At 39.7% G+C, this 25,856-nt stretch overlaps 2 protein-coding genes across 8 annotated transcripts in view; both read left to right on the forward strand.

Moving 5' to 3' along the window:
• Nucleotides 1-1,174: 1,174 nt before the first annotated feature.
• On the forward strand, nt 1,175-3,850 carry DDT (D-dopachrome tautomerase). Its single transcript, XM_054219381.1, has 3 exons — nt 1,175-1,334; nt 1,407-1,582; nt 2,402-3,850. Exons 1-3 carry the CDS (start codon nt 1,227-1,229, stop codon nt 2,472-2,474), a joined length of 357 nt encoding a protein of 118 aa, XP_054075356.1. The 5' UTR covers nt 1,175-1,226; the 3' UTR covers nt 2,475-3,850.
• A 2,561-nt stretch (nt 3,851-6,411) lies between these two features.
• CABIN1 (calcineurin binding protein 1) overlaps nt 6,412-25,856 on the forward strand; it is a 129,949-nt gene continuing 110,504 nt past the window's right edge. For 4 of the 7 annotated variants that reach the window (XR_008469086.1, XM_054219137.1, XM_054219133.1 and 1 more), the window contains exons 1-21: nt 6,412-6,541; nt 7,053-7,163; nt 7,638-7,777; nt 9,422-9,486; nt 9,931-10,023; nt 10,367-10,480; nt 10,655-10,789; nt 11,029-11,209; nt 12,163-12,292; nt 13,150-13,299; nt 14,389-14,681; nt 15,759-15,927; nt 16,370-16,506; nt 16,898-17,115; nt 18,969-19,047; nt 19,295-19,482; nt 20,641-20,790; nt 21,014-21,208; nt 22,356-22,592; nt 24,078-24,234; nt 24,468-24,583. Coding sequence is in view for 6 of the 7 variants with exons in the window: in XM_054219137.1 (XP_054075112.1) it covers nt 9,484-9,486; nt 9,931-10,023; nt 10,367-10,480; nt 10,655-10,789; nt 11,029-11,209; nt 12,163-12,292; nt 13,150-13,299; nt 14,389-14,681; nt 15,759-15,927; nt 16,370-16,506; nt 16,898-17,115; nt 18,969-19,047; nt 19,295-19,482; nt 20,641-20,790; nt 21,014-21,208; nt 22,356-22,592; nt 24,078-24,234; nt 24,468-24,583 (2,745 nt within the window). In the remaining variant the exon portion in view is untranslated. The remainder of the gene's footprint in view (nt 6,542-7,052; nt 7,164-7,637; nt 7,778-9,421; nt 9,487-9,930; nt 10,024-10,366; nt 10,481-10,654; nt 10,790-11,028; nt 11,210-12,162; nt 12,293-13,149; nt 13,300-14,388; nt 14,682-15,758; nt 15,928-16,369; nt 16,507-16,897; nt 17,116-18,968; nt 19,048-19,294; nt 19,483-20,640; nt 20,791-21,013; nt 21,209-22,355; nt 22,593-24,077; nt 24,235-24,467; nt 24,584-25,856) is intronic. The other 3 variants (XM_054219135.1, XM_054219139.1, XM_054219134.1) reach the window with 2 other exon arrangements.

Here is a 25,856-nt window from a genome sequence, read left to right on the forward strand (position 1 = left end):
TGGGCTTGCACCCGGGGTTTGCAAGGTGGCTGAATACCCCCACTGCCTTCATTTCAGTGACAAACTTGGGATCATCTCTCCTATTTACAGGATTATGTCTTTCTCAAAATTTACCCTGGAATCTAGCAGTTTTCCTGGGTTATTTCTGCTGCTGCTTTCCTGGATTTGAAGGGACCGTCTGTATTACCACTTACCACCGCAAGCAGCCACCCTCTGCCCGCCTGCCGTGCCCCATCCCCTCTCCATCCCCCCTCTCCGGCTGGGTCTCTCTCTTCACAGTCTCTCTTCTAGAAATCTTCCAGCCCTATTGCTGGCTGGGTTGTACACACCGCTCCTGCCAGCATTGTCTTCATTAGCAGCAGTGAGGGCCAAGCAATTCCCCCAGCAAAAAATGAGCAATTCCAGCAGTTTTCATTAGGATTGTCTAGAACCATAGAAAACCAAAAAATGGCATTATACAGGGCCAATTTTCACAACAGTGCTGTGCCTTAAACAAGATGACCTTTTAATCTATCTGGTTCGTAACTGTTTGCTGTTAATAAGCACGTAACGCTCACTGGACAATAGCTCAGCTTCTGAGAAACCCCTCATCTGTACATTAGACACCTCTGCTCTGTAGATTAGACTGTCCCTGTGAGCCAGCCTGCTGGGGTCACTTTTATCAACCTCGGAGCTCAAAGTCCTGATTGCAGAAGCTAGTTTGGTAATTATATATAGGGTAACAAAATAAACCTCTCTGACTTGTCTTTTAATTTCTTGTAGTGCTGGTTGTTCTGAGAGATCACTGTTCTTCTGTTCTTAACCCGCCCTGCCCAGACAGGCATGGAGGTGTCTGTTGTGGTGACCAAAACAGACTTCTCACTGGCAGTAAGGACTTATTTTATCCTTCTGTTGGTGAGATGCGATTTTTTTGCTCTCCCAGTCTCTAATACATGGATATGTATTATGATATATATGCAGCGATGCACATGGTTAAAAGCAAGAGCCCCGAAAGCCAGACGATGCAATTGGGGTAAAATAGAGAAAAGCCAAAGCCCATCCTGGGGCTGGAACGGCTGGAAGGACAAGATGCCCACGGCCTTGCTGCGGGGACGGCGCAAGGCTCCAGCTGCCCCCCCCGCCCCGCGCCGGGCGGCCCCGGGGGCGGAGCGGGGGCCGGGCCGGGCCGGGCCGCGCCGGGCAGGCGGAGGGGGAGGCGGTGCGGGGGTGCTCCGAGCCGCGGAGCCATGCCGTTCGTGGAGCTGGAAACCAACCTGCCGGCCGGGCGGCTGCCGTCGGGGCTGGCCCAGGAGCTGTGCGCCGCCGCCGCCGACATCTTGGGCAAACCGGCGGAGGTGAGCGGGGGAGGCCGGGGGCGGCCGGGCCGGGGCCGGGGCGGCGGGGACTGACGGTGCCTGTGCCGGCAGAGGGTGAACGTGACGGTGCGGAGCGGGCTGCCCATGGTGGTGTCGGGCTCGGCCGAGCCCTGCGCCCAGCTGCTCGTCTCCTCCATCGGCGTGGTGGGCTCGGCGGAGCAGAACCAGCGGCACAGCGCCCGCTTCTTCGACTTCCTCACGGCCCAGCTGGGCCTCGGCACCGAGCGGTGAGTGCGGGACCCGACCGGGGGGCGAGTGCGGGCCCGGAGCGGGGGCTCTGCCCTCGGGGCAAGGACAGCGTGGCTGCCCTGGGGCAGGGAAGGGGGAGAGCACTTCTGCTGTCAGGGTTATGTGGTGTGTGACTACATGACACACAGCAAACTAAAGCACAGAGAGGTGTTCAAAGTGATGGTGACGTAGTTTTCCAGGCCCTCCATGAGATTCAGGTCTAATAAATGTCCAAGACTAGATTGCAAACATTGAGTGCTGAATCATAGACGCACAGTTAGGTCCAGATAAAACCGTGGACTGGTTGGCACTCGCTGTACAGTCTGGGAAACACTGTTCTCTAAAGATGAGTGGTTCCAGTTGGTGTAACTGGTGGAAAACCCAGTGGGAATTGGTAGAGCGTCACAGTGTGGTCGCCATGCCAAATGCTGGAAGAAGGCTGTTCCTGAAGGTAAGCCATGCCCCTCTCTGCCCCATTTTCCCGTCTCCCCCAGGGAGCATGTCCCTGCCTCTTGGGTCCCTGCTGTCAGGGTAAATACCCAACAAGATTCTGAGCTGCTTGGGTGCTTCAGAAATGGACAAGTGTCCCATATAAACAGTGTTGAAATTCAGTCTGCTTTTCAGTTTATGTGGATGAAGTCTGGCACCTGTTTGTATGCAGCTTATCTTTGCTTCTGTCAAATTAATACTGTGGAGTGTGAGCCAGCGAGAGCTTAGCGCAGATTTTCTACCTTGTTGCAAACTGGGCAGGGATAATATTTAATAGTAAAATAATAACATTTCCCATCCACTTTATTTGTGCTCTTATACCCAAAAAGGATTGTCATCCGCTTTTACCCACTGGAGCCCTGGCAGATTGGCAAGAACAGAACAGTCATGACGTTCCTGTGATCCCTCAAGCAGCCGGTTGGAACAAAGCAATGATGAAGACAACCCAGAGATGACCAGCTCCATCTACTTGTTTCCTCTTATGATCAAATCTGTGTAGCTCTGCACCTTCACTTGTATGATTCACTTTTGTCTTTGCATCCCGTGCGTACAATGCTCAAGAGTGGGGCAATCAGCTGTACCTGCACTGATTTTACTAAAACAGTTCAGTATCTTTGTCTCAAGCCTGTCTTGTAGCCCGTAGGCTCTCCCGCTGCCTGTGGCTAAGCCACTGCAGTCTAGTGATGGCCATATGTGAGCCTAGAAAAATCTCTTTTGTAGCAGCAAAAAGTTTAATGCCAGAATACATTTGGCTTTATTGAGCAACAGTGAAGTTCTTGGGTTCATCCAGATTTCCTCATACTTTGCAAGGCAGAAAGATCCTTCCTTCTGTTTCCCTGTGGCAGCAGAAGGGCCCCAGCCTGGCTAAGAAGAACTGGGAGTAAAATTCTTCTCTTTTCAAACTCCCCAAAAGCCTTTTCTGGAAAGAGAGGTGATTATTGGGAGGGGAGTTTATGCTTTTATATCATAGTTTATTTAAGGGTCATGTCAGATTTTGTGCTCTGTGCTCTACTATTGCTACCCTTGGTGGCTGCTCCTGCAAAGTGTTATTTGTCCGCAAGATCTTCACGGCTGAATGTTTCTGTGCAGATGACAGCGTGTAGAGGAGGGAGTCGCTTGTGAAGAATTGTACTGTGCCACAGGAAAATATTTTGAAGGTTCTGCCACTACCAGCTTTAATTCTTGTCATTCACTCAGTTGTTCAAAATACCTTTACTCCCCCTGCTGTTACAGGGAGTTTTGGGGTGATACAGCATCTCACTGTGTGCTGTGGATGGTGTTTTCTGCTCACTGTCCCAGCAGGGAAGTGTTTTATTTTTTTAGGCCCCATATGCTCCCTCACTGTATAACTGGAATACACATGGCATTTTATTGGAACTGACGCATGGTACTTTTTATGTATAATGTTATCTTTGCCTTCCACTGATAATGAAAACATTTATCAGTTTCCTTTCCACTTTGTGACTTGGTCAGGTCGCAGACGGAGCTCAGAGGATCTATGGGAATGCAAGGCTGAAGGATGCTTCTGCACTCCTCTGTCATTCTGAGTTTTTGTCATTGGAGTTTATTTATGACTTGAGGTCTCAAGATAGTTGAAAATATTCCTTCTACTTAGCATTTGAAGTTGGTTGTTCCCTATGCATAATAAACATCATCTGTGTTTGCAGACTCTGTCAGGACTATAATACCAAACACAAATTTGTGTATCAGGCTAGGGATGCTACACATTATCTGATTAATAAAATTTATTAAAGCCTCTTTTGATAAGTGTCAGTTTATTGGCTTATAGTGTTGGGGTTTTTTGACTCTCAGTGCTTGGAGACAAGTATCATGGCTGCCCAGGTCCCTGCGCTATCTCAGGAGGTCTCTTCCACTAAAAGTTTTTGAAACTTGAGTAACAAACAGGTAAGTGAACTGAGTCTTGAGACACACGTGTAATCAGGAGTACTCTGTTGCAGGGAAGAGGGTGGACAGCTCTGGCTTTGCAAGAGGGCTTGACCAACTTGAAGGCAAATACTCTGAAATGCAAAAAATAATATCGCTTTAATTCTGATCTGCAGATGGCTCATTTCCTGGAGGTCCTTCTACCTCGTGAAGGAACAAGCACAAACTCTTGCCAAAGCCTTTGCTTCCTTTAGAGAAACGCTGCTCTGCCCTGTGCCCCAGCTCTCCTTTTTCGGGCTGTGTTGGCCACTGCTAGGCACTGCCGCAGACTCGGTGCCGTCCCCTCACCCTCGGCTGCTCCCCGTGTGGGCTCTTGCTTGGGAGCAACTTTCCCAGCACAGCAGAGCTGAGCAGGAAGAGATAAGGAAGGAGAAGGAGAGCTTGGAAAAGAGTATCCCATACAAAGATGTCTGAATAAAATGGGTTGTCAGCATGACTTTCCCACTCATTTCCCTGTTTTGTCTGCATTCTGGTGTTATCTGACAAAACATCCTAGAACAGTGCAAAATGACGGTGAAAGTGCTGGGTCAAGGACCATCTTGAGAATTCTATGGTTCGTGGACTTTGAGGTTTTGTTGTAAGAGCAGTTAAAATATTAATCAAAGAATCATTTTGTTATGAATTGTTTGTGCCTCGGTCTGAGCCAACTGATACTTTTTTGCTGCTGGGGTCTGTCAGCACAGAATGGGAATCTGAGAGTCCTACGAGCTTGCGGCTGGCTGTTTTCCTTCATAAACTGCTGATGCTGAATATACTTTTAATGTTCATGTCAATCGGAAGAGACGGCCTATTTTTCCTCCACTGAGCTAATGTTAGAATAGGTTTGTGCAATATGTAAAGGCTCAAGAAATATAACCTGCAAAGGGGCTACGGAGGCCCTTGAAACCCACCCTAGGGCACGCACACACAAACCAACAGAAGTGGGAAACATTTTCTCACACCTCTGTTGCTTATGTTTCCTAGTTGGAGAAAATCAGATACACCCCCCTTATCTAGGGCTCAGCAATAATAATATAAAATCCCTTTCCTTTGAATGCTATGTGCAGATTGTCCCTCTTTCATGGGATGGAGGCTGCTTGATGTCTGGATTTAGTATTTCCCAACTACAGTAGATCTTATTACTGTTGTACTGACTCTGTAACTTCCCAGGCTTAACCTCCTAAGGTTAACTAATATTTCTGCTCACAGAAATGACCTCTGTTGTTTGAGAACTCTGTATAGGCATATTTGCAAATTCAAAGGTAACGACCCGATTTTGAACACTCTGTAACCATTTCCTAGCTTCAAACCTTTGGACTGCAGACAATCTTTCTGTGTATTTACAGAAGTGAGGCGCCGAGGAGGCTGAAGGGCAGTACTGACAGAAAAGTATTACAGAATCGCCATAGCTTTGGAAGTTAATTCTCCAAGCACAACAGTGTGCTGCTGCTGTTCATGGCAACCCTGTTCTTGTTGTCATGATGGAAAGAGTGATAGGACAAGAGGAAATGGCCTCAAGTTGCACCAAGGGGTTTAGACTGGATATTAGGAACAAATTTTCCCTGAAAGGGTTGTCAAGCATTGGAACAGGCTGCCCAGGGAAGTGGTGGAGTTGCCATCCCTGGAGGTATTTAAAAGATGGGTAGACGTGGTGCTGAGGGACATGGTTTAGCGATGGTCTTGTCAGTGTTAGGTGGATGGTTGGAGTAGATGATCTGAAAGGTCCCTTCCAACCTAGACGATTCTATGATTCTATGATTATTTTCTCCCAGAAATGGGATGCCGGAGTTCATATATTCAGGACAAAGAGGACTGTTCTTCATAGTGCTAAACGCAGATTCAGCAAAATGCTGAAGCACAAGCTTAACTTCATCAGTGTCATGTGTCCTGTTGTAACAAAGGGTGTCTTTAAACATGTGGGTCTATCCTACAGACAGGGCAAGGCCGGAGCATGCCCTCGGAGGTCAGTCTCTGCTCAGTCTCTCCTGACTCAGTGCGGGCACCAGGAGGGCTCACATCGGGCTGCAGATGGCACACCTTTTCTTCAAGACTCGCTGCCATATGATCACCTTACATTTAAATAAAATGATTCCCAGCAGAAGCTGTCACTGTTTTGCTTGGATCACTGCCTCACACCGTCCTGCCACCACCAGGCAGGGATGCCTCCCCTAACGCCCAGGGGCATAAAAGCACATTCCCATCTAAAGCACCACAGCAAGTTTGAGGGAAAACCATTAACTTTGGGATGATTTCCAGGCCCATTAAAAAGCGAATCTGCAATTTATTTAAGCCATTGCACACACACCCCTCACAGAGGCCTCAACTCTCGCCCGCCTCCCCACCTCCCTGTCTCCAGCGTTCCCATTGGCTGTCTAAGGGGCGGCTCCTGGGCCAATGAGCGGCCCCTTTATTGGCGCGCGGGGCTCCGGGGGCTCGGGGGCGTTGCCGTGGAGACCGCCGGTGAGGCCGCCTCTCCGGGGAGCCGCCGCTCGCCTGAGGGAGCCGCTCCGGGAGCAGCGCCGGCATCCCGGGGGCGGCCCTGCGAGGTGAGTCTCCCGTCCGCCCCCGGCCCCGTAGCGGGGCCTGAGGGGCTGCCGGGGCTTTGACCCTGCCCTTGTCGCGGCCCGTCGGCGAGGGCTGCCAGAGCCCGGCCCCAGGCGGCGGAGCCTCGCCTGCTCCCCTCCGCCGAGCCACGGGCAGAGGCGAACGTGGGCTCCCTTCCCTCTCCCGCCTCCTCCCGGCCCTTTGTGCCACCCTTCGGGGAGGGGAGCTTGGGAAGCAACGTGAGGGGCGTCCCCGCTCCTCCACGCGCAAAGTTACCGTGTTTCAGGAAAAACGGCTTTTGCAAAAATGCGTCGGAGGTGATCTTTGCAATGTTAAAAGCAAAAACCCAAAACAAAAGAAAAAAAAGAGGGTTTGTTTGGGTTTTTTTGTTGGTTTTTTGTTTGTTTGTGTGTTTGTTTTTTAAACAAATGTGTATTTGCAGTGTATGGATCCCAAGTACTGCAACAAAAGCCAGGAAAGTCTAGGTCACTCCCTTTGTTTCTTATTTTGCAGTTGAGACTCACAAAAGCTGTGGGAACAAGAGCTGATATTTGAAGTTTTCCTTAAGTTTTGAACTACTAAGATAAAAGAAGATAAGATTTGAAGGCAAAAGGCTTTATGGAGGTATTGTTGCCTTTTGAGGATGTGCTCGCCTGTCATAGACCCAGACTTAACAGCTGAGATACTCCTGTAACTGAAAAAATTCAAACAAGTTTGTAATACTTTATATTAAAGACTAATTTTATTTTTTTCCTAACTAATTGGTGGAGCTGTGTTCCTCTGAAAGAGCTTGTAGTGACATACTTAATTCCTAGATGTTATGACACTATTGTAACTCAGTCCACAGTTAGATTTGCAACCAGTTACAATGCCTGGTTTAAAAATAAATGAAACGACCCCCCACCTGCCCGACACACCGATTTCAAAGCTCTGTGGAGGCAATATGCTTGCCCTGTTTTTCAAAAGCATTATACTGTTCTGTTAGGCTATGCTCTCTCTGTTTGTGAGCAGCAGAGAGGAGAGCTGCCAAATATTTGTTACAAGCTTTCTGTATAAATAAAAAGTAGAATTAAAATTGTTTCCCCACCTCTTCTGTAGTTGCAGTTTTGCTGGTAGTCTAACCACGGAAGTAAACTCTTGACTGTAGTCTCTATCCTGTTGACTTCCTCTGCCATCTTGAGCAAGATTATGTGGATTCAGCAAAAGACTTGAGCATATTTCTGAATATAGGTGCATTTGTAAGTAAACTTAAAAAGACTCAATTTAAATATGTAATTGCTTTGGGATCATACAGTCTTATTTATTTAGATGTCTCAAACGTCTGCATTTGCTGTCAAAACCTGGGGCGTTCAATATTTCTGAAAGAGATAACCATTAATCTCTGTGCATATATTTTCTTCCTATGCAAAGTAGACAAGGAATCCTTGTCTTGAAAGAGATTTGAGGTTTTAATAATGTTTATTTAGTGACTTAAAGAGAAAAATGCTTTATTGCTGTGCAGTTGTCAGTCTGATTTAGCTGCAAGTGAGTAAAGTAAGTGGTGCATGTGTAGGCAAAGCATCATTGCTGAATGAATGAAATTCCTGTCAAAGCATTATTTTCTCTGCATGCACAACTAATCATGATGATGTATAAATTAATTCAGCTTGTAGTTCAGAACTCCCACTGCTTCCTGCTGTGGTTAATTCTGGACTTACTCTTCTATTAACGTGGTTTCCAATATTAAAGACTGTTTTTAGCCTGTCTTGCATGTGTCATCTTTTTGTTTGAGTTGATGGGAAGGTTTTATCACATAGCAGTGAAGCTTTTCTAAAAACTCAGCTCAGAACTCTTTCATATTCTTTGCCTTCACTAACATAATGTCTCAAACAGTTAATAGAATATAAATTATGGGTTTAGTTATGAGGAAAAATGACTTACAGATTATAAATGTGTATTTTCTGCTTTAAACTTTTTGTCAGTGATAAAAAGACTGGAAATATTAGTATCCTTCCATCAGAATGAAGAAATACCAGTTAGTAAAAGTTCAGTTTCTTTTGTTTGCGTAAATCTAATAGATCTAAGTGCATATGCAGTAGCTATAACTTGGTTTGGCATTAGAGGTGGTCTGTAGAAGTTGGCCAACATACTCAGAAAAGACAACTGTATTATAAACGCTGATTCTATTCTAGCCCAGGTAGCAGTAATGAAAACACTTTTAATCAGTGGATTTTCCAGGTTCAGACAGCATTTTGAGCAATGGGTTGACTGGCCACTATGGCCTGCTGCAAAGTCAGTCTGACACGGATAACTTTCCCTTTTTTTTTTTTTTTTTTTTTTCTTTCCTGTTCTGTAAATATTTGTAGGTGCTGTGGTTCCTAGAGGTGAGAGAGCACTCTGGTTTGTGCTATAGTTAAAAGGTGCAGGAAAACTTCCATAATTTTTTTAAAGTAATTGAAGATAAACTCATGAGTTATAGTGATTCATGCTCACAAAACATCAGTGTTCAAGAAGCTTTTTTCATTTTAGCTTTTGTCATTAAAGGGGTTCATGTTGTAGTGTTGTTAATATAATGTATGTTTACTAAATATTATACGGTACCTGAATAACCTTATAGCTATAATTAAATTGCCAATACTTTCACGCTCCCTTCACCCCCAGGACTAGCATTTTGAAAGCCATCCTGAAGTAATGAATGTCCTTAACTTTGTATTTTATTTTATGTTAAAATTCACTTTAATGTTATTGTTCCTGTGTGGTAGGGCAATTTATCTTTTCGTGTGGGGTGGTGGTGACACAGGACAGTTAATTAGATATTGATTAAAGTATTCCCAGTCTGTCTTTTACTTGTGAATGCTTTCTTTATGGACAGAATAAATATGCTAATCCTGTTTGCTTTCCAGACCTGTTTGTGTTAGGCCCTTCCTCCTAATCCTGGAGAAAGACAGTGTGAATAGCTGTGAACATGGTAAGGGCTTATTGGGATGTTTTTTGAGATGCTTTGGTAAAATAAAACTGAAAACTTTCTTTTTCCCCAGGACTCAGAATAAATTGATGTAATGAGAACATTGCTTTTGGAGTTATTGTAGTTACTGGTATATTTAAGAATTGGAAAAAAATCACTGTAATGCACATGTCTGTTCTAGGGAAGCTGTTGCTTGCAAGACACTTGAAATTTTGTTTGTTTTAGCTGATTTCAGGGGGGAAATTGTTTTGATATTTTATTATTTTCAATTAGCAATGACTAAATTTGTTACAGTTCTTGTAACTTTACTTAGAGATCTCTCAGTATTGTCCATTCACCAAGTAAATTTAAAAGAAAAAAAAAAAAGGAGAAAAATCCAGTTTGCAAAGTGAAACTGGGACACAAGTAGATGTAACATTTCTTGTTGCATCTTGACTGCCATTCTAGATTCGAATCGCAGCACTGAATGCAAGTTCCACAATTGAGGATGACTACGAAGGTACCTTCAAAAGTCATAAGACACAGACAAAGGAAGCACAAGTAAGTAAAACCACAACTTTCTTAATGAAGTTTTGTCTTGATGGGAGTTTTGTCCTCTCTTGTTGCAGAGATTGTTCAACCATAATTTTTTGTTTTTAAGAAAGTTGTGTTACTATCTTATCTCTTGAACCCTCCTTTAGCAAGCTAAAACTTCACTCAAATGAGTTATATTTGGTCAGGAAAGCTAATCTTCTGCCATACAGTCTGTATGTGAATTGCTATATAGCAGAAAGTATTAAAAGTGTGAAAACACTGATATTCATAACAAATATTAGTATATTGCAATAAGTATATGTAATAAAGTTGCCCTACAAAATAGGTTCTAATTTTTTTTTAACTGCAGGAAGCAGAAGCTTTTGCTTTGTACCACAAAGCCTTGGACCTTCAGAAACATGACCGATTTGAAGAGTCTGCTAAAGCTTATCATGAGCTGCTTGAGATTCGTCTTCTGCGAGAGGTCAGTGACCTATACGGAATTAAACTCTAGAAACTATTTTTATTATATTTTGTATTATTTAATTTCTTACTGGCTAATTAGAAATGTCAGTGTTATCAATTGGCAAGTTGTTTGCTGTTCTTTTTACTTGTCTAACTCCTAATGCTTGTATTGCATTTATTTTATGATTTGTAGGCAGTTCTTTCTGGTGATGAGAAAGAAGGGCTGAAACATCCAGGCTTGATGTTAAAATATTCCACCTATAAAAACCTAGCACAACTGGCAGCACAAAGGGATGACTTAGAGACAGCCATGGAGTTTTATTTGGAGGTACAGTACAGCTGATATAAAAGACCGTAGCCTCAATATTTGCAAAAACTTGCCAAAATATAGATGTACACCTTTCAGTATCTGTCATTTGAATGTATATCTGAATTCTGTGTACTACCTGGTGTTACATGTGATATAACTGGGCCACCATTCAGTCAAACTAAAGCAGTGCCAATCCCTGTAGACAAGTGTATATGCGCGTCTGAAATATGAATAATGTTGTTTGTTATGCTTTCTAGGCTGTAATGCTAGACTCTACTGATGTCAACCTATGGTATAAAATTGGTCGCGTGGCAATAAAACTAATCCGCCTACCTTTGGCTCGTCATGCTTTTGAAGAAGGTCTCAGGTGTAATCCTGATCACTGGCCTTGTTTAGATAACCTTATCACAATCTTGTACACACTCAGTGACTACACAAGTAAGTACAGTACACCAAAAAAAATTCTCAAGGTATGTGTAATTTTACATATCGGTAAAAAATTGTAATGATGCAGTCATATAGGAGAAAGTGTACCTTATGTAAGCAGTACTTTAGGGTATGATAAAGACTTTTACTTCATGGTAGGGATTTTTTTTTTATTTCATTATAAGGTATGAAGGTCTGTATCAATTCTGGTTACCCTACAGATAAATGTCTGTGGTCTCTTAAATCAGACCCTCTGCAAAGTTTCCCTGTAGACTGTTCTCTTGCCTTTCAGTGTATGTTGATTTTTTTCTTTCTAGTCATTTCCAGCTACATAGTTCCAGGACTTGAGTATAAAACTACAGTCCAATTCATAGCCTAGTATGATCAATTGTAGTTAGAACAGTTGATACAGCTGACCCTAAGATTTTACATTTGAGTAATATGCTGTGGATAAACTGATTCAAAGGAAGTTTAGGAGAGAAGTTGCAAGATGTCAGAAGTGTTGAATCTGATCCTTTAGCTTTGTACTGCTGGAATGGTTCTGATTCTCTGTACCTAATTGCCCACGCGAGCGAAACCCTGGTGGAATACATTGCTTGTTACACTAATAGAATCTGCAGTTAAGACATTTGATTACATGAAAATGGTAAATGATTGTGATTCTGCTTTATGATTCTAATTTCTTTTGTGCAGGAATGGAGTCTTGAAAGTAAATAAAAGATGTACTGCAAAATTTGTTTAAACAAATTTAATTATATTCTTTTTCTGGATGTAATACTTGGGAAGACATAACAGGTTATTTTCACTGTATGCATGTAATTATTTGACATGTTACAAAGCTATTGGTCTAATTTATGTAAATTCATATTTAGTTGGAATTCAGTGGTGAATATGCAGCCCAGAAATGGGAGCTTTTGAATGAACCATAGCAGTGATTGACCATTCAATTTCTGTTTCTCTGTCAGCATGTTTGTATTTTATCTGCAAAGCTCTGGAAAAAGACTGTCTATATAGCAAAGGATTGGTTCTGAAGGAGAAGATCTTTGAGGAGCAGCCTTGCCTCCGGAAAGATTCTTTAAGGATGTTCCTCAAATGGTGAATGCTATCTTATACTAAATACTGAATTTGGAGTGTTAAATTTTGGGTTTGGGGGAGTTCAGAAAAGCTGGTGAGATATAATGCTTTAAGCTTTAACAATATCTTGCTCATCTGCCTTCTAAACAATAAATCAATGTTAAGTGTTGGTGCTGTTTACAGAATGTTCTTCAGTAATTACTTTTGGAGGGAGGTAGGAAGAGGCAAAAAATCAATTTGCTGCTGCTGCTCACCTATTTTCATACCTAGATCTCTAGTAATCATCTGCCTCCATTTTATTTTACTTACTGGCAGCTGATATCTGCAGCATTCATTTTTGTTTTCTTTTCCCAATTGAAAAAAACAAACCAAGCCACTTGTTTTTTGTTTCTGGATTGTGATATCTCTGAAAAAGTGGATTATTTTTCACTTTCAAAAATTCATACCTAGAGTCTACAAGAAAATTTTCAACTCCAAATTTTATTTTTGATGACATGAATTCCTCAAAATAGCACTTTGGAATGAAAGGAATTTCTCAGCCATACAATTGTTTTCTGAATGAAAAACTTCTGTCCAGGAAAGAAAACAAAACTTCCTGCTTTCCTTTAATGTCTCAGTGTTTGGAAAACAGAATAGGACAATCTTCCTTTATCTTTTAATTTTTAAGGCAGAACAAAGATTTTGGATGGTGAACGCTTCTATATGCATGCTATAAAGTTTGTAAAATAATGTTATTTGAATGCTTGTTTTAACACTGTTTGTTATATTATAGGAAGATATCAAATTAATCTCCCCAGACTTTTAAAAAAACGCAAACAACAAAAAAAGAACGAACAAACAATAACTTTAATTTGTCTTCATTTCTTATTATTTCTTAGTGACATGTCTATCCATAATGTAAATGTGAGTGCAGCTGAATCAGGAAGAATCATAGATGAAGCACTGGAGCTACGTAAGAAAAGACAAGCTCTGCTAGTGCGTGACAGAGAACCAGACCTCAGACTGGTCCAGCCAATTCCCTTTTTCACGTACGTCTTCATATTTTCCCTTCTTTAAAAGGTTTCTCTGAAACCTTTTGCTGACAACCGTGTTGCACTTCAGATTTCTTCAGAACGCTTTTTTTTCTTGTAAAAACAAACAAACCCCCCAGTGTTTTCATATTTTATGAGTTTATAGGTTGGTTTGGTGTGCTTATGATTTTAGCATAAACCCCGTATCTATCAGTTTTCAACCTTTGAATTAAAACCAGTAATGTTAAAAAAAAAAAAAATTTCATGACGAATGGTTTGGCAGCCATTCCAGCTGAGTTATTGGCTTTTTCATATATGACTAGTTTGTACATGAACTTCAAAGTAAGTTTAGCTTTTTAAAAATGTTTTTACTATTGGGATGATGGAAACTGGGAAACAAATTACAGTTCTTTATTTGCAACAATATATAAGGATACTAACAAGTTGTTTTATATGTCTTTATTAAGGCATAAAGGATTGGGTTTTGCTTTGTTTTTTTATTGGACATATTTTTCTGGAATATTAGTGGACTCTGCACGTATGTCCTATTGCAGAGAAGTTGCTTCTACTCGTGGATAAGGGTGAGATTTTTTTTTTTTAATCGTCGATTGAATGCAGAACCTGAAAATGGCTCCTCTGACACTACCTTTTTTAGGGTTCAGTATAGAGTAATTTCCTCAGCTACTGCATAGGCCTTTTTTTGTTAGAGGCTTTTTTTGAGATAGGCGAGTTATTGAATCCCATTTCCTTCCTACTGCAACCAACTCAGCAGTTTCCTCCTGAAAACTTGCTGACTGCCACATTTTGTTCTTGTTTTTCTGAGTGGTGTATTCTAGAAGGAAAGCTCCTAAGGACCTCTGTTCCAGGCCGAAATTGTCAGTGGTCCATATGACAGGAAATACAGAAAGATATTCTCCATCTTTTCTAGTTGTGGGACAGATTTTGACACTCAAATGTGTATTCCTTTCCCACTGAAAAGCTGCTCTTGCTACCTCTAAGCTGTTGGAGAAAAACAATGTTAAATGCTGCTAGGTTTGTAAATATAATTTAGAAAATAATGTGATAAGAATTAATGAAGTTGTGATGCTATTGTGTTTCCATATGCAGGTGGAAGTGTTTAGGAGAAGCTTTACTTGCCATGTATCACCACCTCACAACATGTGATCCTCCTCGACCCAGTCTGGGAAAGAGAATTGATCTCTCAGAATACCGAGACCCAGTTCAACATTTGACTCTTTCTCCTACCTCCGCTCCTGTCAGTGTTATTCAGCCAATTCCTGTCAGCACTAATCCAGTGGTGCCAGTGCCGGAGCCTGTATTACCTTATACTCCAACAACACCCAACTTTCCAAGTCACAGTCAGAATTCATTGGAACCAGGAGCTACTGTAGGTGAGCAAGGTACTTCAGTTTGAGATTCAAGATATCTTTCCTACTTATCTGAGTAATAAAAGCACTAGAGAATTCGTTGGGAAATACTGTCTCTAAACTGCATGTTGGTGGACTCAGAACCTTTTCAGCATTTATATAACATCTGGTAGAAAAAGTGAAGTGGAACTCTAAAATTAAGTTCTGTTAACCCTTCACATTAGAAAAGGAAGGCCACCTAAACTCTCTGAAAATCATTGATTCCTGACTAAGCCATAGGACAAGTGTTCAGGACAGTGGACTTTTACTTTCCTATCTAATGGAATCGAGAGTCGGGTTGATTTGTTGTTCTTGCACTCCAGTGCAGGAATATCTGCCGCCTTCTGGTTTTGTGCTGTTGACTCATAATTCAGTTTTTCAGTCTTTAAGGTTAGAAGGATTGTAGCTCCATTCCAGCAGTGGTGGGTATCAACCTTTTAATGTTTTGAAGAGTCTTGAGCTCCTTAGAGTGAATGAGCTGTCATAGAAAAAGGTGGCTGGATTATTCTTCTGCTCATATGTAACTTTAAGAACCTGAGAGAACCAAACTGTCAGCTATATTTATTTGAAGTCTGTAGCAAGAGGTTTGAATATTTTATGCTGTAACTGTATATGTATTTACATATCTATGACTAACAAGGAGTTACCAGTATTTTGTTGATATTCATGGGAATTTACAGGTGTTTCTGGAGTTAAAGGCAGTCTTCTGATTCCTATTTCGGAAGCTTCTTGAAGACTAAAATAATGAATCCTAATGAATAATGAAATGCAGAATTTTCAGTGAGTCTGCTTCTTGCCTCACACAGCATTTTTATATAAAATGCCATAGCCAGTTTATAGTGATTTTTTTTATTTTTTTAAATTGATTTTTAAATTTATGACACGGTCTTCAAAAGGAAACCAATGAATCTCAAATGTTGCTGTAGAATAAAATAAAGTGTCAGCCACCAATAAGTTGTGGTTTTGTTTTTTTTAAGTAAAAAAGATCATCTACTTTTTGTTTGGCAATTTAATCTGTTGGTGTTTCTTTTTTCTTTTTTTTTTTCTTTTTTTTTTTAATTCTGTTTCTAGGTGACATATCTGCAGGTGATAAATCTAAGAAAGGTGTGAAACGAAGGAGAATTACAGAAGACAGTGGTGAAACAGCAAAAAGGAGATCTGCTAGAGTCCGGAACACCAAGTGTAAGAAAGAGGAGAAGGTTGACTTTCAAGAACTGTTGGTGAAATTCCTTCCTTCCAGGTACTGTACAGCAATAACTTTTCATTAGGAGAGTATCAAGAGCTAAGTAGAAGAAGCTGTTGGGGGTTTTGTTTGAATTATATGCCTCAACCTTAAAACCAGTAGACCCATGTTATTTTTTTGAAGCAGATGTGATGCAGTGTCTTCTCATAAATTTAATGAAACTGTTTTTAGTGAAAATTATTAAAAACTAATTGAAAAATAAGAAAGCTTTTATTAATGTGAAACTGAATTAGAGGACAATGCAGATGTCAAAATGGATAAGATAAATGAGGTAATCTTGGTTTGTACAAAATTTGGAAACTGGATGTAAATCTCTGAATTTGCTTCAGTTAATGTACTTTCACTGTTAAAATAGGCACAGTGTGCCGTGTTTAGGTTTCAGTGAAAGAAAAAATGAAGATTTTGTTGATACTATGGTTTTTGCCCCTCTTTCACACAGATTAAGGAAATTAGACCCAGAGGAGGAGGAGGACCCTTTCAATAACTATGAGGTTCAGTCAGAGATCAAAGAGGAGAATTTCCAGCATGTTGGACCACATAGAATGTCATTTGATTCTACAACATTTATGGAATCTGGTAAGGATTTCATTAGAAACCCATTCTTTCTCTCTTGTTTCTTCCATATTGGATGCTTTTATATTTTCTGCATTTTCCTAGCATATCTAGAAGGTACAGAAGTATATGTTATTTTAAAAAGTATAATTTTAGAGCATAGAAATATCTCAGTTGGTAACAGGTGTGATTTTTTTTTTTTTAAAATCTGCTTAATTACTATATGTAAGAGCTCTGTTGTGTGGAGTTTCTCATTTAAACAGATTGGAATACAATAACTTAATTCAGCATGTATGCAACACAGGAGAACTGCTGCAAGATTAGTGCATAAAACACTGTTGAAACATACTTGTTTCAAGTTATGATCTGCCTTAACCTTAAACACATAACGGCTTTGTGTTTATCTGCTTTCTAGAAAAACAGGACGTTCATGAATTCCTGCTGGATAACCTGAACAATGGTGGGATCTTGGAGCTGATGATGAGATACCTAAAAGTCATCAGCCAAAAGTTCCTAGTGAAGTGGCCTCCTGGCTTGTGTGAGGTGGTCCTTAGTATCTATAACAGCTGGAGAAAGCATAGTAGCAGTCTTCCCAATCCATTACTGAGGGACTCAAGTAATCAGCATATCAAGGTAATAAAACACTTTTCCTTGTACTTCTATTTGCTGCTGTGCTGCCAGAAGGTACCAGAAGTACCTAACTGAAATCCAGCAATTAGATGTAGGTTTTACTTAGCTCTGTCTGAGGAGCTGCTTCTCCTGACTGTTGCATTTTCACAAACTGTGGTATGCTGCAGATCGCATAACACTTTGTTCCTGAGCTCCTGAGCATACCTGGGTGATCCTATATGCAAGTATACCTTATACGTGTGTGTATATATACACATCCATATAGACATAATATGAATACTGTAAACATAAATATATTTTACTCCTTTATACTGTTGTTGCTCTTTCCTCCCTCCATTTGTTTCTGATATGACACAAAGTTTTGCTTTGCCATCAGGTGAGTAGAGAGGCTGCTCTGTTCACACTGGCTGATTGAGGGTCAGCATTTCTGCTCTACATAGAGTAAATACAGTTTAGTTTTAAAATAACCTGCAATTTACAGTAAAACAAAACAAAACCCAACCGAAAACAAACAAACAAAAAAACCAAACCAAAACCAACACCATCCCCCCCAGCATCACCATTTTATTGCCTTTATAAATCTGTAGATTTCACAAATGCAAACAGAAAAAAAGTTAAGGTCATGAAATTAATGTTAAAAGGGCTTTGTGATACAACATGATTCTTCTTGGATTATAAAACCAGTACTGATACTTCTTGTCCACTGAGCCTGCCTATGTTATATTTTCAGTGTTAGCAGTGTGCATTCATTTTCATGATTTTGGTATGCAGTTTGAAATATTTTTTGTCGGATCAACAGTATTTCTACTTTTTTTGCAAATGAAAAATAAAATCTGTAAACTATGTTCCATTCACTTAGTTTATAAAACAAACAAAAGTATTATATGTAGCAGATGTTAAATTTTTTATACATCCTGTGACTTTTGTATTTCAGTGTATTTTTCATGTATACATACCCGTTTTTAAACAAATGTAAATGTATTTGTAAATGTATTCCCTTGGGTCTCATTATGACTGCATAACTGCTTGCTTGTATGTAAAATTTAAAAAGTCAAGACTTTGTAGCTATACTATTAAAAATCACTGTCCTCATGCTCGTCTATTCTCTTTCATCCTTGAATTTATTTTAAACTTGATCTGCAAGCTATCCTGAGCATAATAAATTTGGGTTTTTAAGATTGTAAAGGGCTATTCTGGTAAGCTATATGGACTTCAGAATCCTTTCACAAGGACCTGTTTTTTTATAGCTGGCCCTGTAGCCCTTATTACTGTGAATTTATCAGGAAATAGTCTATTCGTCACTGCACAAAACTACCTGGCAGAGATCCATGGTGATGTGATTTTTAATATACTCCTGAACTTTATCCAGCAAGCATTAATAAACTGATAAGACTATGGTACATACTCAGTGTCATGGAGATAAATACTGAAAAAATTATAGGATATAGACTTTTTATTTCTCAAATATGAGTACTTCTACTGTATTCTGGGAACATGCTTTTAGCATGATTTAGCAATTTAATACTGTTTTATCTCAGACAGATACAAAAATAAGGATGTCACTTTTTTCTAACATCAGGCAATGCTGTTGTGACTACCTTCTATGAGCTGAGATTTTTATTGTTTTCTAATGCTCTTTTTAAGTATTGTTTGTTTTGTACATGTTGATTTGTAAATGCTATTATACACCTTTAGACGGAGGAAGAAGTAGTTATAGCTTGGGAATAGAAATCCCAAGAGGACAAGATGAAGGTTTTCTTTGAAATAAATTGCAAATTTATTGGTGTATTTTTTTTATTCTTCTATATATTTCTTCCTTTGTATTCTTTTTTGATATCTCTGTACTTTTTCTGAAGGATATGATGTTGATGAGCCTTTCTTGCATGGAACTCCAGTTAGATCAGTGGCTACTGACGAAAGGGAAGAGCTCTACAGGTAAGAACTGGGTGTTACTTTCTTTGGACTCTTAAAAACACTCAAGGTATATAAAGAAATGTTTCCAGGAATTTGTTGGATTTTTAGAGCTATCTTTTTCTTAATGAATATCTTTCAGTTCTCTGTTTTATTGGTCTATCAGTTGTTTGCCTTAAAGTAGATAAGTACTTTTAAAATACTAAGATATGTGACTTTTTTCATGGGATGCTAGTAACTTTATGATAAAACGTAATTAATTGATTTGCAGTTTCTCCACGAAATTGCCCTGCTGTCTCTGTGAATGGAAAATTTGGTCCTGACTTCCCAGGAACTCATTTCTTGGGAGACCTGTTGCAGCTGTCGTTTGCATCCTCGCAGCGAGATTTATTTGAGGAAGGCTGGATGGAGTTTGTCACTCGGGTGTATTGGCTGAAAGCTCGCTTTCTAGCACTGCAGGTTTGTTTTAAGTTTGATTTAATAAATAAAACTTTTCCCAAATTAAAATTGATGTTGTTCAGATTTGGGAATCTCAGCTCATTTAAGCATGTGGATAAAATAATCTCAAACCATAGTGATTTCATTTTACTCTTTAATATAATTAACTATCCCTAAGGGTAGAGGTGGCAGTGAAGTAGGTCTCACATGCTAAGCTAATATTTCATATGTTTAATGTGTAAATCTGTTTAAATTAGCTTGTGTTCAGCTTAAAAAAATATATATTTGGATCAAAATTACTTGGAGTAATATTATGTAGCTGCAGAACATGGATTTTTTTGGGACCTGGACAAGTGGGTACTATCAAAGTCACAGACATTCCAAAATGCAGCTTTTGACTGGTGCCAACAGTATGTTTAATTACTCTCCCCTCTGCTTTTTCAAGGTAGCATGGTTCTTTTGGAGACATTTAATTTAATATGCAGATTTTGAAACAGAGGGTTTTGAACATATCACTAAGGGAATAATTTGAAAGAAATATTATTTGATCCCAGACTTTTTTCCCCTCCAAGTGTTGTTTCCTCAAGACATCAAAGAGTTTGTGTATGTGTCAATTATGTTTAAGTCAATTGTCAACTAATAATATGAGTCAGTTTCATAAGTGTGACCTAACCAGTCCTTTCCATTTTTATTTTTTGCATATAAGGATTCCTTTCTGATGAACTGTCTTGAGGAAAATTGAAAGTTCTTTTTCTTTAGGTATACAGTTATATTTTGCCTGTGTAGCTTGCGTTCCTCTCCTGACCACTCAACTTCAGTATCTACTTCAGTTGGCCAGAGCGAGTAGAATGCATTCACTTTGCAGAATATAAGAATGTTTCTTGACTCAATGTTTTTACTGGCACAAATGGAAGACTTATTTCTACTGTTTTGCCTTTCCATGTTTTTAAAGGAAAGGGATTTTAGCAATCCATTTTAATCTTTCGAAATCCATATTAATCTTTATTTTAATTTGAGATTGTCAATTGGATTTGGTTTTTATTTGGGAGGATGTGCAGTAATCACACTGGCAGTGCCTGCATTGAATTTAAATGTTTTCTACATGCTTTAGAAACCCTTGCTGCAGACAGGACTCTAGGGTTTTTTGTTTGTTTGTTTTCCTCTGTACTGTTTCTGTAGGGAGACATGGAACAGGCACTCGAAAACTATGATATCTGCACTGAAATGCTCCAGAGCTCCACTACAATGCAAGCTAAAGCTGGCAATGAATGCAGCATTGTAATACGGTTACCTAATCTACATGTGGATTCTGTTGTCTCTTTAGAAGAGGTAAGAATTAATTTGCAGGTGTGTTCTCCTACTATAGAATAATTAAAACTCAGTCGAATGGGTGAAGTGTTACGTAGTAGGTGTTTTCATCCTGGTTTATATTCCTGGATGTCGCTGTAGCGTTCACATAGCTTTATAGCTAAACTACTAGGAGAAATGTCAGTAGTCAAATGTATGTGAAGTCAAAATAAAAGTTGGATCGTGCCATCTGTGATGTTTGCAGATTGAAAAGAACCTAAAATCTCTGGAGAGATGCCAGTCTTTGGAAGAGATCCAACGATTGTATGAGGCAGGAGATTATAATGCAGTGGTGCATCTGCTTCGTCCAACATTAAGCTTTAATGGTTATGGCAGAGCAAAACATCTGGAATTCGTAACATCCATACCAGAGAGACCAGCTCAGCTGCTTCTCCTACAGGTTTGTGTCTTAAAAAATCATTTTTAGTAAGGGAAATGATCTTTAAGGTCCCTTCCAACCCAAACCATTCTATGATTAAGACTTATTCTTGAAAACAGGATGAAAGGATTTCTAGAGTGGGTGTTAACGGTTAACAAGTCTTATTTACAAAGCAAAACCAAGTATGTAAATGATCCGAGCAGCATAGGTTTATTGACATCATTAGCAATATGCCAGCTTTTGCTAAATGAAAATGTCACTAAAGATATAATGTGTCTGAGGCCTACATGAAATGATCAGAAAAACTGTAAATTCAAATAAACTTGAATCATTTGTAGAGACATCTTATGGATGCATTCATGCTACCTGCATCTGCAGTGAATACTTCCTGCTTTTGCTGATGTTGACTATATGGTGATTTACAACCATTGTGAAACTTAAGAGTTATCTAGCATATGAATGATTTTTATGATGGTAGTGTATCTGTCCTGCATGAATGACAAACCATTGATAGATACATCCGGTATAGTTGCTATAGATTTAGTATATTTGACACTATGAAAATAAGGGTACAAATAAGCTCAGATGTAGGAACAACTTGACCCTATCAGATTCTCTCAGCGGGGGGAAAAAAGGTTTGCACAAAAAACGACTGATGCTCTTTTAACTGGACTGAAACAAATCCTACAGCCTCCATCCCATCTCGTGACCCAAACTTGGCAGAGTAGGAAGAAGCAGGGGGACGTTGCTATAATCCTAGCCTTATAGCTGCTATTTTGTTATTTATGAAGTAATAAAATGGTAGTACAGGGTTATAAAGATCCAAACCCTGTTTCTGTAGGGCCTCTATTCAACTGCATATCATTAGAATTTTAGACCTAACGCCATCCCTTTCCTGATTTTTTTTTTTCCTTGCATCTCTTATTAAAGCAGAAAGATTCAGTGATGACTTTTTTGAAATTTCAATCCTACTTCTGTATTTGTCATTCAGGGTCCATGCACCTTCTATTGTCCTTTTTTAATGTCCTGTTTAAAGGTGTTCTAATTTCATTGAAGTAACCACATTAACTGTATATAGTGTATTGCTTTGCCCTGCTGTGCATTCATGGTTTAAAATAAACCCTTCATCCCTACAATAGATTCTTTTTTCCATATTTACATTCCCTAGGACTCCCTGCTCAAACTGAAAGATTACAAGCAATGCTTTGAACGCTCAGAAGTTGCCTTGAATGAAGCAATTCAACAGATGATTAATATGACAGCAGCCTCTGCTAAAGAAGAGTGGGTTGCTACGGTAACACAACTGCTCACAGGAATAGATACTTCATTATCATCAGTCAACAGCATCCTGAAAGACTCTTCTGTAACACCAAGCCTCGTTCGATTAACAAACAACCTGATTCAGGTAACCTGCTCACTTGCACTAGGAGAGAGGTATTGTGTGCTACAGACCTTCAGGCGTGATACAGCTGCTGTGTCTGAACTGCCACCCACTCACAGGAATGTTTTGTGTTACATTTTTGTTGGGGGAAGGTGAGGGGAAGATAAGCATTAGCTTCATAGTCTTTATTTTCGTTTCAGTATCTTAGAGATGCACTGAGCACACCTGTGCTAGGATCAGTAACAGCAGGTACCTTCAGACACCAAGCTGCCTGAAATAATCAAAGGATTGTAGTAAAGATAACCCAAGGAACAACACTTAGGGTATTTGAAATGGTGATAATGCGAAGACTGATTGAGCTGGCTGGATGCAGTTTGTAAGACGGCACTGATCATGGCTGTGTGTGCTTTGGGCTAGAAGACAAGATATCGTAAGCCTTATGAACATGGTGGAGTTGCTTGAAAGTGCTGGCCAAGCTAAGGGTTTTTCCAGTAAAAACAGAGAGGGTGATGAGGACAGGAAAAAAACTGATGTGTAGACTTTTTCTAGCACTACAAATACAACTAATTTTAGCCTTTTAAAGAAGGTATTTTCAAACCTTAAAACTACTGAATGACTATTTTTCAGTCCAGGTAACAAAAGGCATACTCTCAGTCCTGTTAAGAAGCTAGTCTAGTTAATGTCAAAATTCAATGTGCTTTTAACTCTCAAATCTCCATTTACTTCAGTAAAAGCCAAGGACATGCACTACTCACCAAATTATACTGTCATTGTATAAATTTGTATGTGTGTCACTATCTTATGGAATGTAATGGAATTCTGGAGAACAGAGTATTCTTTGTAATATCCTAAATGGTTTCTGTAGTAATAATAAATATGATTCTTTATCTACCTAAATACTAATAAAAAATCCTGTTGTATGAGTGAAAGAATGTGAGAAAAGTGTAGGACTTCAGAAATTTCTGGCACCGTGGCAATAAAATGGGCAGTTGTCTATGAGAAATGCTAGGACAATGGTTCCATGACACAGCATTGTGTTGCTCAGAATTTTTTCATTTACGTCATTTATATGGCATCTATTAAGGATTCTAGTTGGTCTTTAACAGTTGTTTCAAGAACTGGTAAAGAATTCAGGAATTCTTTTAACTAAGTTTCTCTTCCTTGCTGGGTTGTAGATAAATTTCTCGTGCAATAATGAGGCCTACTAGCACTAAGAATTTATGCTGCACATTTGCATACTTTGAATTGTTTGTATGTGGCATTAACAGAGAAATAACTAGATAGAAAATGACAATGCAAGAGGAATGTCAGGGTAGGAGAAATGATCTTCTACCCTTCCCCATACCACTTGATCTTATTTGTAGAACTTTTACCGCTGCTCATTATGAGACTCAACTTTAGATTATTTCCTTAGGATAAAATGCATTACCAACTTTGCATTGTTTAAAAAGGATTCACAGCTGATGCTTATTTTGTAACACTTTGTCTGTATGTCTGCTTCTTTATTAGATCATAGACTGCAGCATGGCAGTCCAGGAAGAACCAAAAGAACCGTACGTCTCCTCAGTTCTGCCATGGATTATCCTGCACAGGATCATCCAGCATGAGGAAGAGGCCTTTCGATCCCTTTGCTGCCAGCAGCAGCAGCAGAACCAGGGAGAAGAAGGTGGGTTAATTTTTCACTTGTATATATTGGAGCTGAGCTCACAACCATCTAGATCTGGAATATAAATAAGAAAATACTTGTCATCTTACCCTGCCATCTGAAGAGAGTAGAGAGGTATGCAAACATCACTTTCTTATTGCTGAGGAAAATTCTTTTTGCCAGATGAAGCATTGGCTAGTTGGATTTAACTCAGTTCTGTGCTATTTAAATATTTACCAACTTCTTTCTTCCAGTAAGTCCTGATACCCCTATGTTGCCTTCTTCACTCATGCTGCTCAACACTGCGCATGAGTATTTGGGAAGAAGATCCTGGTGTTGCAATTCAGATGGCGCTCTTCTCAAGTTCTATGTAAGTGTTAGCATCATAGAATAATTTAGGTTGGAAGGACCTCTGAAAGTCATCTGGCCAACCCCCATCTCAAAGCACGGAACAACTTCAAAGTTATATTAGATTGTTTATTGCCTTGTCTTCATGTTAAGAATGCACTTTTAAATCCACTTTCCTTCTCCCAGACAAACGCATGAACATTTCAGTCAGTTTAATCTGAATAGCAAAGGCTTGTTATTCCAGACCCCTGCCCATTGGTATGCTTTCTAAACAGGACTTTTTTGTCAGACAAGATATCCCTTTGGGCATCCCAGTGGGATTCCATATTCATCTTCTCTCAGTGATTCTAAATAAGTTGCACACTTCACAGAACTGAATTTGTCAAGTGTTATGTAAAGTTTGCACATTTTCAATGTAGGTAAATACTGTTTAACATGTAAAAAAGAGCATATTTAACTATCATCCAGGAAAATTCAGGTTTGAATTTTGCAGTTAAACTTGGTTATTTGTTTCTTCCAAATCACAAGAGTAAAGATTTGCAGGCCATCATCTATCCTCAGTTGCACATCTGGAATGCTGTTATCTCTCACAGACCTGAGTGGTGTTACCTGGATTTGGTCCTGGCGCTTTGGCTGTTCTGCTGTTGATAAATTTGACTTGTTTGATTATACCTGCATTGATCTTATACCACAGACCGCAAAAAAAAAAAATCTATTTTTTTTTCTGTTATTAACTAAATATAACTTCAAATATACATATAGAGTTCATCTACTGAGAAAAGATGATGAGACTGAAGAATTACTTTAGGCCTTTGCTTCCCTGTGTCTGAAGGGTGTTCTCTGCACTGTTGTTCACGTGAGTGTGTTAGAAGATGTAATATGCTCCAGAAATGGGTGTCTGGGCAGTAATGCTGTAGCATTATTAGATGAAAGGAGATACCCATTTGTTTTTGACCTTTTTAAGATTATTCCTTGAGGTCTAGTTCTTATACCAGAAAAGAAATTTCCCATGGTTGAAGGAGAATATTTCTGTGTGTATTGCTGTTTCCTCACTTTATCCATAGCTTAGAAACCGAAGTGCAGTGAGCTTTTCACTGTGCAGAGTACTGACAGTCGGGATAGCCTGGCTGTTGGCAAACCCCCGATAATGCGGTACCGTGGCATTCATAAGGCAGTGCTTTACAGGGATATTTCAGTGGCACTTTACAGATTCAGCTTGACTTCATTGAGGTTTATTACCTTCAGCCAAGAGAAAATCATGATTAGTTCTGCATAGAGCTACTCGTGAATCTCTT

The sequence above is a fragment of the Rissa tridactyla genome, chromosome 13 (assembly GCF_028500815.1).
Source record: "Rissa tridactyla isolate bRisTri1 chromosome 13, bRisTri1.patW.cur.20221130, whole genome shotgun sequence".
Classification (NCBI taxonomy): Eukaryota; Metazoa; Chordata; class Aves; order Charadriiformes; family Laridae; genus Rissa; species Rissa tridactyla.